General features: G+C 37.7%; 1 protein-coding gene across 1 annotated transcript; it reads right to left on the bottom strand.

Moving 5' to 3' along the window:
• Positions 1–8,510: 8,510 nt before the first annotated feature.
• LOC126888681 (uncharacterized) lies at positions 8,511–9,767 on the bottom strand. The gene has a single exon (XM_050657046.1). The coding sequence runs from the start codon at positions 9,765–9,767 to the stop codon at positions 8,511–8,513; it is 1,257 nt and encodes a 418-aa protein (XP_050513003.1).
• Positions 9,768–13,233: the final 3,466 nt, after the last annotated feature.

Genomic DNA, 13,233 nt, shown 5'->3' with positions numbered 1-13,233 from the left:
ATTTAAATATGTTTTCTTGTACACACACACACACACACCAGGGTATGCAAAAAAATTAGTGGGTCACGAAGGATAAGCACAAAAATAAGCGGGCCACAGAAATAAGTTTGGGAAACGCTGATCTAGGTAAAGATCAACAATTCGGTCTTCGCCTTGGCCTTGGAACGCGTGATGCACTATTTGCAACCCAAGTTTTAACTCAAAGATGCGGAGATGTAAATCATGACGTTTTCATGTGCGCGATTGATTTTGAAAAGGTTTTTGATAAAGTTCGCCATGAAAAAATGCTACATATTCTCAAGACTTCCGGTCTGGACGGTAGGGACATTGGAATCATCGCAAATTTGTATTGGGGCCAGGCTGCATGTGTTAGGGCTGAGAATCAGTGCTCTGAAGAAGTCAAAATCAAGCGTGGAGTTCGACAAGGCTGTATATTATCACCAATGTTGTTTAATATTTACGCTGAAACAATCTTAAATGAAGTGTTGGAAAACGCAAAAGAGGGAATACTCATTAATGGTATGCTTATGAACAATATCAGATACGCAGATGACACCTTGTTACTGACAGGATCAATTGAACATCTTCAAGCGTTATTGAACCGAATGGTGACGTTCTGCGCGATATATGGACTCAAACTCAACCCAAGAAAAACAAAATTTATGGTTATTAGTAAACAGGCAGCCGTAAATAATAATAACTATAACGTAACAATTTTGGCAATGACTCAATTTAACGCGTAAGTTATCTTGTATATGTGGGTATTCATATTAATGAAAGCTGGAAGTCAATTGAAGTCAGAAGTCAGTAAATGGACAACTTATAAATAATATTAGATATGCAGACGATACAGTATTGCTGGCAGATAGTGCGCAGGGGCTCCAAAGGATCATGGATAATGTTGTAGAAACATGTAACAAATACGGCCTAAAACTAAACTGTAAGAAGACAAAAATAATGATCATTAGTAAAAACACCAACATAAACGCCCAAATTACCGTAAACAATACACCCCTAGAGAGAGTACAGAAAATATGCTATCTCGGCTGCAACATTAAGGATACCTGGGATCATAGCTACGAAATAAGAACTCGTATTGAAAAAGCCAGAAGCTCTTTTAACAGTCTTAAGAAAATTCTGTGCAACTTGTCTTTAAGTATCAATGTACGCATAAGAATTCTTAGATGTTACGTCTTTAGTGTCCTTCTCTACGGAGTTGAAAGCTGGAGCCTGACAGAAGATGCCATGTTGGCATCTATCCTATGTTGAGGGTCTCATATATACACCACACAACTAATATAACTATTCTCCAGAGGCTAAGAAAAGACAAAGAAGTGGTTAACACCGTAAAGAACAGAAAATTGGCTTACTTCGGCCACATTATGCGTAATGAAAAATACCGACTGCTACAGTTGATTCTACAAGGCAAGATTGAGGGCAGGAGAGGCCCTGGACGTAGACGTATATTCTGGCTAGCCAATCTTAGAAAGTGGACTGGTCTAACGTCAACTGATCTATTTCGAGCTGCCGTAAATAGAATAAGATGGGTCAATGTGGTCGCCAACATCTCCAGAAGATAGGCACCTGTACGAATTTTATACATAAGAAATGTTTTTAGAATAAGAAAACTTTTAATGAATTTAAATATAAATAAAGTTTTACAAATTGTACATGTTATGTATCTGAATGTTGAATGAAGAATGTCTTCGGCTGATGTCCTCTCGGGGTGCTAGGGGTTGGCAGCTGTCGGTACCAGGTACGAGCCGGTACGGCCGCGAGGGGTGAAGAGATGATTTACCGTTGCATCTTAAATATTTGTATGCATCTTAAATATTTGTACTACGGGGGTGATCGAACAGTTAAACATACCGGCCCCCTTGACAGCTGGTAGGCTTCAACAAGCAACTAATGGTTGGGAAGATCCTCTGGAAGTACACAGATCTTCATGGCGGGTCGTTTGTATACGGCGGAGCCAGTTCTAATGGTAACAGCTCTGACTATACCATCAACACCAGGATGAATGAGTTCAATTATGCCAATTTTCCATTTCATTGGCGGGATTCCATCTTCTTTAACCAAGACGAGGAGTCCAGGTTTCAAAATTGTGGGGTAGGTCTTTTTCCATTTAGACCGTTGCTGGAGTTCGGAAATATATTCCTTTGACCATCGCTTCCAGAAACCTTGGATGATTCTTTGAAGACGTTGAAACTTGCTGAGCGAATTTTCTTTGAAATTAGAATAGTCATGGTCAGGTAAAGCAGTAATGCGTTCTCCAATTAGGAAATGTGCAGGTGTCAAAGACTGTGGACAGCGACTGGTGAGCTAATTAATACATATGGCGAGGCTAATATGTCAGTATCCATTGGCCAGACCACAGTTGAACATCAAGTATTAATTGCCGAGATCTCCGACGAATTCATATTGGGGATGGACGTACTAAGGAAAGTGGGGGCAATATTGGATGTTCAAAATGGAGTTCTCAAGTCAATGGTGAAGAGTTGCCCTTTCACGATGACAAAGAAGATGTCATCCGCTTACTTACTACATGTGACGTAACCATACCCGGTAATAGTGAGAAAATTCTGATGACCATGCTTGATGGACACTGCCGAGAGGGAAGTTTAAGGATGGTCGAAGATGTGGATAATGTCGAGTTCCTAACGGCGAAAACTTTGGTAAAAGTTCGAGATGTCATCCCTGTAAGAGTTATGAATTTAAGGGAAACTGCTATCAAGTTAAGTAGAGGAGCTTTGATCGGACAGTGTGTTCCCGTGGCTTCAATTTGCTCTGTGAATACCAATGAGAAATCATCGAAGGCGAAGTATCCAAAGGAGCTTGTTGAGATGATCATTGAAAGATGCCAAGATCTTGATCATGAACGAACGGAAAAAGTGACGTCTATGCTGATAGAGTATCAAGATGTTTTTGCTATTGATAAGAAGGATAAGGGCAAAACAAGCATAGTAACGCATAAAATAAATACCGGAGACGCTCAGCCAATCAGACAACGGCCTAGACGACTTCCATTTGCGAAAAGAGATGAAGCCGAAGAGATTATCAAGGATATGGACAAACAAGGGGTAATTGAACCATCGAACAGTCCATGGACATCACCAGTAGTTCTGGTAAAGAAGAAAGATGGTTCAACGCGTTTTTGTATCGACTACCGCCAGCTCAATGCGGTAACAAAAAAAGATAGTTATCCTTTGCCCAGAATAGACGATACATTGGATACTCTCTCCGGTTCTCGTTGGTTTTCCACACTCAATTTAAAAAGTGGATATTGGCAAGTAGACATGGAGCCAGCCGATCGGGAGAAAACCGCATTTTCGATAGGATCAGGGCTTTGGCAGTTTACGGCTATGCCGTTTGTTTTATGTAATGCCCCTGCCACATTTGAAAGATTAATGGAGGCAGTTTTAAGAGGGCTAACATGGAAAACATGCCTGGTTTACTTGGATGATGTAATTGTGGTTGGAAGGTCCTTTGATGAACATGCCAAGAATCTAATAAGTCTTTCAACGATTGAGGGCAGCGAACTTGAAGTTAAGTCCGAAGAAATGTCACATGTTTCGACGAGAAGTTAAGTATTTGGGACATATTGTATCGAGTAATGGTGTAACAGCTGATCCTGAAAAGATTGAAGCAATTAAAGATTGGCCAGTACCAAAAGATAAACATGAAATTAGAAGTTTCCTTGGCCTATGTACATATTACCGACGATTTGTCAAAGGATTTGCCAATATCTCCAAGCCCCTAACAAAGTTGACGGAGGAGGGCAAAGAATATACATGGAGTGAGGAGTGTCAAAAAGCTTTCGAACAACTACAAAGGGCTCTGATCAGTGCACCGATATTAAGCTACCCGGGACAGGCAGGAAAATTTGTTTTGGATACCGATGCTAGCAACAGTGCCATAGGAGCTGTTCTCTCACAAATCCAGGATGGACAGGAAAAAGTCATCGCTTATTTCAGCAAAGTCCTGTCGAAACCAGAAAGAAACTATTGCGTTACCAGAAGAGAACTGCTGGGTGTAGTGAAGGCTTGCGAACATTTCCATAAATACTTGTACGGCAGAAAGTTCCTTCTTCGAACAGATCACGCTGCTCTAAAATGGCTCATACAATTCCGTAATCCAGAGGGCCAGATGGCAAGATGGTTAGAACGACTGCAAGAATATGATTATGAGATAGAACACAGGGCCGGAAGAGTTCATTCAAATGCTGATGCCCTTTCGAGACGACCATGCAGTGCAAATTGTAATCACTGTGCCAAACTAGAGGAACGATTTTGCCCCGTGAGACGAACCACCGTAGTTAATGAGCAATGGCAGCCCCAACAGTTACAAAACGCCCAAGAAGATGATCCATGTATAAAAAGAGTATTGGATTGGATGCGGCAAGGTGAAAGACCTAGTTGGCAGAACATTAGTGCATGTAGTCCAGAAGTCAAGGCCTACTGGAGCCAATGGAATTGCCTGGTACTAAAAGATGATCTTCTGTACAGAACCTTTGAGAACGATGATGGTACAGAATCTAAGCTGCAGTTGATTGTACCTAAAAGTAAAGTGTCAGAAATATTGCGTCAGTTGCATGACGGTACATCAGGTGGACACTTTGGTATTACGAAGACTCTGCAAAAGGTTCGAGAACGGTTCTATTGGGTGAACTGTAAAGATGATGTAAGAAGATGGTGCCGGAAATGTGAACTGTGTGCATCCGGTAATGGTCCAGTTGGTAAAAAGAGAGCACCCATGAGACAGTACAATGTTGGAAGTCCTATGGACAGAGTAGCAATCGACATTGCAGGTCCATTTCCAGAAACCGATGCTGGAAATAAATACATTCTGGTAGCCATGGACTATTTTACGAAATGGACCGAGGCCTATGCATTACCGAATCAAGAAGCTGCTACCGTTGCAGAGGTACTTGTTAAAGAATTCTTCAGCCGATTTGGTGTTCCCTTGGAGATCCACTCCGACCAAGGGCGAAACTTTGAGTCAGCTCTTTTCCAAAACGTTTGTAAATTGATTGGTGCCAATAAGACCAGAACAACACCCCTGCATCCTCAATCAGATGGAATGGTCGAGAGGATGAACCGAACGATGGGTAAACACTTGTCCAAAGTTGTATCTGAACATCAGCGAGATTGGGACCAACACATTCATTTATTCCTGATGGCCTACCGCTCGGCCGGGAATGAAACTACAGGTCAAACACCAACCTGCCTGATGTTGGGTCGTGAAGTTCGTCTGCCCTGCGACCTAGAGTTTGGCTGCAGACCTTCCGAGGAATATGTTGCAGGCGAAGAATACGTAGACCGCCTGAAGTTACGAATGAACAACATTCATGAACTTGCCCGACAACACATCCAGATAGCCAGTGACAGAATGAAAGATCAATATGATTCTCGCTGTAAGAATGAAAGCTTCGAAGTAGGTGATCTTGTCTGGCTTTATAATCCACAACGTCGTCGAGGCCTGTGTCCTAAAGTGCAAAGACAATGGGAAGGTCCGTATGAAGTTAAGAAGAAAATAAATGACGTAATATACAGAATTAAGAAGTTACCAAACGGTAAACCAAAAGTTATTCACATAAATCGTCTTGCACCATATGCTGGCTCAAATGAAACAGAGGAACCCCGACTCCTCCAACAGGAGATGAAAGATGCACCACAGCCAAGTTTTAAGGAATTTATGTCAAATTACGCAGAAAGAAAGAGTGCTAGATTCGGCGTGACCACAGAAGTTCAGCAAGATCTGTTTGGTGTTCCAGAAAACGTCTCTCTAGCCCACTGTGTTGCCCAAGACCTCGAGATGACTAAAGGAATCTCGTCCGTATTCAATAGAAAGTTCGGCCGCCTGGACGACTTAAGGAATCAACAACCTAAAATTGGAAGAGTATTGCGATTGGAAGATGGTCCTCGATCTTTGCTGTATATAGTGACCAGGAAGTCTTATACGGACACGCCAAGCTACGAGAACATATGGCGTGCTCTAACTAATTTGAAGAAAATCGTGTGTAATTATGACATCGAAGATTTGGCTATACCAAAAATAGGCCATGCAGTAGAAAATCTGGATTGGAAGATTGTGAGAAGCATGCTTTAAGTGATCTTCAGAGAAACTGGCGTACGAATTACTGTGTGTTGCATGAACCCGAAGATGTCATACCCTTCAAAGACAGTAGACTGCTATTTCTTCTTGAAGGGTGTATGTAGAGCTGGAGAGTCGTGTAGATTCCGCCATCCTGGGCCTTCATCTAGAGTTGCTGATCGGGACGCTCAGATCTTAAGAGGGGAGCAGTGTAACAAAAGAGAAAACTTGGCCGACCGCCGTATAACAGTAAACACCTCGAGAATGACGTCATCGAATGATCTAGGCCTCGGCGGAAAGGAGGAGGAACTTCTCGAACATACGACCCGTAGGCGGAACACGCTGATAGCTAGAGATGGGCGTCGATTGTTCCAGAATAACAACTGGGTATAAATACGGGCATATTTGTAAATACAGTTTAGTCTTAAGCTAAAGTTTGTAATGTAAACTTGTATAAATATAAATAAAGTCGTATATAAATACGAACCGCTCGTTTTATTGTAATTATAAGTAATTACAATAGTCACGTTACAGTATTTAAATCTTGAAGTTGATTATGGAATTTAATCCAGCTAGTATAAAGGCCTTGTGGGATTGATTCATCCCAATCAAGTTTGTGTTGCCACAATTTTTGAATAATGCATTTTGCTATGATTATTGCAGGTTGAACTAATCCTAATGGGTCGAATATTTGAGAGACACAAGATAGTATTTTTCGTTTCGTTGGACATGAATTGTAAGGAGATTTTATTGAAAATTGTAGTGTGTCAGATTGAGAGTTCCAGAGAAGACCTAAAGTTTTGTTATTGCAATCCTCACCGAAATTTAATATGATATTATCTCCTTCAGATTGTTCACAAAGTACTTCTGGTGCATTGCACATGAATTTACGGAGTGGAAAGCCACCAGAAATGAGAATTTCAGAAAGCCTTTGTTTAAGATATATTGCATCATCAACTGATGAACACCCTGTGCAAAGATCATCAACGTAAAAGTCCTTTGCGATTATTCTGCTAATGTCTGGATGTGTATCTTTACATTGTATTGACAGTTCCTTTAAGCATCTCGTAGACAGAAAGGCTGCAGGTGCTGTGCCGTATGTAAGTGTATTTAATTGATACGTATGTATTTCTGAATCAGGATTAGGCCTCCAAAGAATAAGTTGTAGCGAGCATTGTGATGAATCTACCAGCACTTGCCGGTACATTTTAGTTATCTCTCCGGTCAGCATAATATTATGTTTTCTTGCCCGTAAAACTATAGAAAATAGATCATCTTGAATAGTTGGACCGGCTACTAAAATGTCATTAAGTGATAAGCCACTAGTTGTTGTAGCTGATCCATTGAAAACGACTCTTAACTTAGTAGTAGTACTTGACTCCTTTACCACGCCGTGGTGGGGTAAATAATAGCAAGGTTTATCTGATAATTCAGAGTCATTTATCTTGCTCATGTGACCAAGGGCTTCGTATTCGCTTAAGAAATCTGTATAGTTAGACTTTAGTTCAGGATTTCTTTGTAATCGTTTCTCTAAATTGAATAAGAATTTGGTTGCTACTTACTTTGAATCGCCAAGAGAGCAAACCGGTTTCTGAAACGGTAGTTGGACGATAAATTGACCCAACGAGTTTCTAATTGTAGTAGTTTTGAAGAGTTCTTCACAGAGAATGTCATCTGAAGATGAGGATTTAGGAACATTGATTTCTTCAATTTCCCAGAATTTAGCTATTTGTGAATGAATAGCCTGATCAGAAGTGCTTAGATTGCATAAGATAGAAATGTTAGAAGGTTGTATGAACTGGGGTGAATGTATAGTACCCGAGACGATCCAACCAAATTGAGTTTTTTGCAATGTAGGCAAATGCTTGCCAAGTTTTACCTGACCTACCATGAGCAGATCCCAGAAGTTATCAGCACCAATCAAAATGTCGATTGGACCGGGTTCATTGAATGTTGGGTCTGCTAGTATCAGATTATGAGGAATTTTTAGGCTTGACGTATTAATAAAGTTTGAGGGTATTCTGCTTGTGATTTTAGGAATAACTAAACATTTGAAACTTGTTTTAAACGGAACTTGACGTGCTTGAACCGACACAACAGTTTGTTTTAGAATATTTGTGGTTTTTTGCCCAACCCCTGTAATAGAACATTGTATTGGAGTTGTATTTACGTTTAACTTGTTACACATTTCCTCAGAGATAAAACTTGACTCACTGCCGCTATCAAGAAGTATACGACAAGAAAATACATTACCATGATTATCAAAAATGTCTACCAGGGCAGTTGACAATAAAACAATGCTTGGGGAATTATTACCTGCAATTAAACAATTTGAGCTAATTTCAGGAGAATCAGAAGTTTCATTGGAATGGTTAGCATTAAAATTGGAGTTATGATTATTTTGCGAGGTATTTCTTCTAGATGTACATATCAGGATTATTCGAGTTGAAATTTTGATTGTTATCTTGATTATTGACACCAAAGTGTAACAGGGTGTTGTGATTACTATCACATTTTCGACAATGCATAGACCGACACTGGTTAGTTGAATGATTATTTCGCAGACAATTGACACAAAGTTTCAATTTTTTGACCTCAGCTAGTCTAGACCTTGGACTTAACTCGATAAATGATTTACAGTTATAAATTGTATGCTCTTTATTGCAAAAATAACAAGTTGGAGAATTACTTGAAAAAAGGCTTTTTACATTTTGTTTGACTTTATTACATTGAATATTTAAAGTTTCCAAAATTCTGCATTTTTCAGAGAGAAAATTGCAAAATATTTCTCTAGTTACCTTGTCATGTTTGGCGTATTCACTCTCCCATTCACGACGAGTTGTTGAGTCCAGCTTTATGGAGAATAAATAAATTATCAATGCGTCCCAGGAATCTACAGGTTCTTCTAGGACTTTTAAGGCTCTTAAATGCCGATTCATGTCATCTAGAATGTTTCTTAATTCTACATGGCATTCTTTTGTAGCAGGTTTTGTCTCGAATAAGGCTTTTATATGGTTCTTTTTTAATAGAGGTTTGTTTTCATAGCGTTGAACTAGTAGATTCCATGCGACACTGTAATTATTTGCTGATATTTCAAGCGATTTCAATAAATCCGCTGCTTGACCTTTTAACGATAAGCGCAAGTAATGGAATTTATTGATATCAGGTATGGATTTGTCATTATGAATTAATGCTTGAAAGGTATCTTTATAGAACAAGAATTGATCGAAACTCCCATCGAAATACGGTAAACTTATGGAAGGCAGCTTAACGTGGTGTGTTGGTGCATTAGAACTATTAGGATTGCTAGAGATTGATGCATTTGCTACCTGCTGATCAGTAGACTTATTTAAGATTGCTTGACCCTCAGAAACGACACTAAAATAGCTATCTTCAAATTCTAGACGCTCGTTTTGATTTGCTACATCATTGCTAGTCTCTAAACATTCTATTTGAATCTGAATGTCATCGAAAGCTTGAAAAAGAGGTTCAACTTTTGATAGTCTAATTTCAAGCTGAGCAAAATCAGGATTATTTTTTGATTTTTCTTTATCTAGATAGGTTTTGAATTTTGTTATTTGAGATTTACAATTTCCACGCGTAATGTGGAGCCTTTTGAGCTCAGAAGCAAGCTCATCGTTTTTTTGGGATGGAACATTTTGTTCCTGCGACATTTTGAATAATAATAGTGTTAATAAAAGTGTTATGTACTGTTAAATGTAAACCTACCTTAATATGTGTAAATGTAAATAACAAAAATGTAGAATGTGATGTAAAATGACAAGAATAAGCCCGTAAGTAGACAACGTAAGGTTTAAAATGGTTTAAATGCTTGTTATAATCGATAGAATTAAAAAAAGGCTAAATATAAGAAGTGACGCAATATAATGTAAGTATGAGTTTAAAATAATGTGAAAAATGTATGTAAATTCAGAAAGAAATAATGTTATATTTTATAAAAGTAATGAAACGTTTGAGATAGAATAAAGTGAATAAATCAAGTCGAAACGAGGATAAAATCGTAAAGGAATTGGTAGAATAGAATATAGAACGCTTACACTGACCTTTTGATTCTCGTTCCGGATGATCTGCTTCTCGTCTGCTTATCGTCGAAAAATGCGGCCTGGATTGTCACAGCGATTTTTCGGAATTTTGCACAATAACTAACTAATAATTATAATTGCACTGATTAATCCGGCTCGAAGGACCAATTTAATTATGTACGAATTTTATAAATAAGAAATGTTTTTAGAATAAGAAAACTTTTAATGAATTTAAATATAAATAAAGTTTTACAAATTGTACATGTTATGTATCTGAATGTTGAATGAAGAATGTCTTCGTCTGATGTCCTCTCGGGGTGCTAGGGGTTGGCAGCTGTCGGTACCAGGTACGAGCCGGTACGGCCGCGAGGGGTGAAGAGATGATTTACCGTTGCATCTTAAATATTTGTATGCATCTTAAATATTTGTACTACGGGGGTGATCGAACAGTTAAACAGCACCTTTAGAAGAAGGAAGTCAATTGATTTAGGTAAAGATCAACAAATTTGATTCCTATAGTCCGTCCCACCTTCACTTTAGAGAATAAGGAACATAGGCAATGCAGTCCTTATGAGAGTTTTTAGCGCGGAGATGCCGATTTTATCAAAAAGGGTCTGTAATCGATCATTAGAGAGATTAAATTAAAACTGTTTTAGAAATACAATCTACAATTTTAGGATTCATATGCGTTTAAGATTATTTGATATACCTACTATAGTTATTCCGCATATGAATCCTAAAATTGTAGATTGCCTTTCTAAAACAGTGTTAATTTAATCTCTCGAATGTTCGATTACAAATACTTTTTTATAGAATCGGCATCTCCGCGTTAAAAACTCTCATAAGGACTGCATTGCCTATGTTCCTTATACTATGAAGTCAAGATGGGACGGACTATAGTAGTCAATACAAAAACTAAGGCAGGAAAAGGCAATTAAGATTTAATTACGATTGAGAGACCACTACTATCTGTTTATGTACATTTTAACCAGTGGTGTCATGTCAAAATTAGCAGTGCCGGAAGGCACTGCTAATTTTTGTTTACAAAACCTAAATGCTCTATTTATTTTTTTTTCTTTTCTTAACCAGTGTGGGAACGGCGTTCCCACGCGTTCCCACACCATGACACCACTGATTTTAACCTCTTGGTTTCTTCAGAACAACCTGTAGTGTGCTTTGAATCGGAATCAAATCGTTCTGCCGTGTATGCCAATTATAATAAAATAATTAACAAATAGACGCAGTAGCGACATCTAATAAAAGATAGGCGAAACCCTAGAGACACCATTTTCAAATAAATCATATTTACAAATAAAAATTCTCACTTATACCTGTATCCTATCCTATAATTTGCAAGGAAAAAGAGCGATATATGCATAGACGTGGTGCTTCAATTATGGCTAATTTCCAAATAAAACAGTAAATTTCATAAGATCCTACAAGAAAAGAGCTTCAGAACCCATTTTAATACATATTAACTGATCTTTTAGGAACCATAATATTATTATTAACTCGACATCTTATGTGGTGGGTGTTGAATAAGTATATACTTATGAAGATTATGAATGGTATGTATGATGAAGAAATATAGTATTGAGAAGTATATCCTTGTTTATTCCCATCCATATTAAAGACAACTAAAATATTCGTCTAAAAAACAAATCGATGGATAAGAAGTGCAGCTTATATATCTCTACTTACCAAACATTACAATGTTCACACGTATTGGGATCTCAGTGACATACCTGAAACATTTATTGTTATTAATACATATATAAACAAAACATTTTAGAATATTTTAAGTTTAAATGATAAAAGATCACCTTATAAATCCTGTAGTGTAGAATAAAGATTCGTAAGACATCGTTACAAAGCCGATAAGGAGACCTTTCAAATTACGTGCAAAAACGTAATGTCTAACACATAGATAGCAATTGATGGCCGTTCAAAAATTAAAACTGACGAGTTTTGAGATTTTTTTAAAGTGTATTAAGTATAAAAGTAGGTATATTTATATACTATTGGAAACCTTACAGAGGTTGGAAGGTGGTTGGAAGGAATATTTTATATTTGCTGATTGTTCTGGGTCATTAAAGACTGCCTGGAAATTCTTTTTAATATTATTTTTTTTTGTATAGTTAGTTAATATCAAAGTTAGTTAGGAGCCGTTCAAGTATTACGTAACGCCGGTTGGGGGGAGGGGGGTCAAAAATCGTCAAAAATTGCGTTACGTACTACTTGAATGCCCCATTACGGTGCGTTACATAGGGGGAAGGGGGGTCAAAAATCTTTAAAAATAGCGTTACGTAATACTTGAACGCCCCCTTAATATTAAAGTGGAAGTCAACCCACTTATACAGGGTGTTTCATTGGAAAACGGAAATACTGGAATGGTGAATAGAGGTCACTGAGGCGGTTCTAGATATACCACATTTATTGCCTCACCGATTTTTATAACCGAGTTACAGGGTGTTTTATCGATTTTGCCCATTTTCTCTGGACCCATTACTTTAGAACCACCCTGTATATCCTTTTGATATTTGGTACAGATATGTCCCATTTATAACCCAAACCATTCAACGACCAATCACAAAAAAAATCCACGCACGGACTAAAAAAAATTATAAATTCATTGTGACCTTGAAACAACACCTTGTATATTGAAATTTTTAAAATTTGTTTGCATATTTGAAAAGAGCACAAAAAACTAAGTTTAATGGTTCGCTTACATTTTTCGGCCAAACAATTTAATAACTTTAATTTTGAAATTATATTGCAGTATTTAAGAACTCTTAGATTAAAAAGCAGGTATTATTAACTTTTAATAATAAATGATTAATGTTAATGAACAAATACTTATTTTAAAAATAATCAATATTAATTTACTACATTAGAACGACCCATTTACTAATCACAAAAAAAGTCCAGGTCCGGATTAACAAAAAAACATAAAGTAATTGGGACCTTGAAACAGCACCCTGTACATTGAAATTTTCAAAATTCATTTGCACATTTGAAAAGAGCATAAAAAACTGAATTTATAGGTTCGCTTTATTTTTTTGCGCAGAAAATTTAATAACTAATAATTTTGAAATTA

Source organism: Diabrotica virgifera, chromosome 7 (genome assembly GCF_917563875.1).
Source record: "Diabrotica virgifera virgifera chromosome 7, PGI_DIABVI_V3a".
Lineage (NCBI taxonomy): Eukaryota > Metazoa > Arthropoda > Insecta > Coleoptera > Chrysomelidae > Diabrotica > Diabrotica virgifera.
Note: the sequence above shows the minus strand (reverse complement) of the source record. Positions and strands in the feature narration are given on the sequence as shown.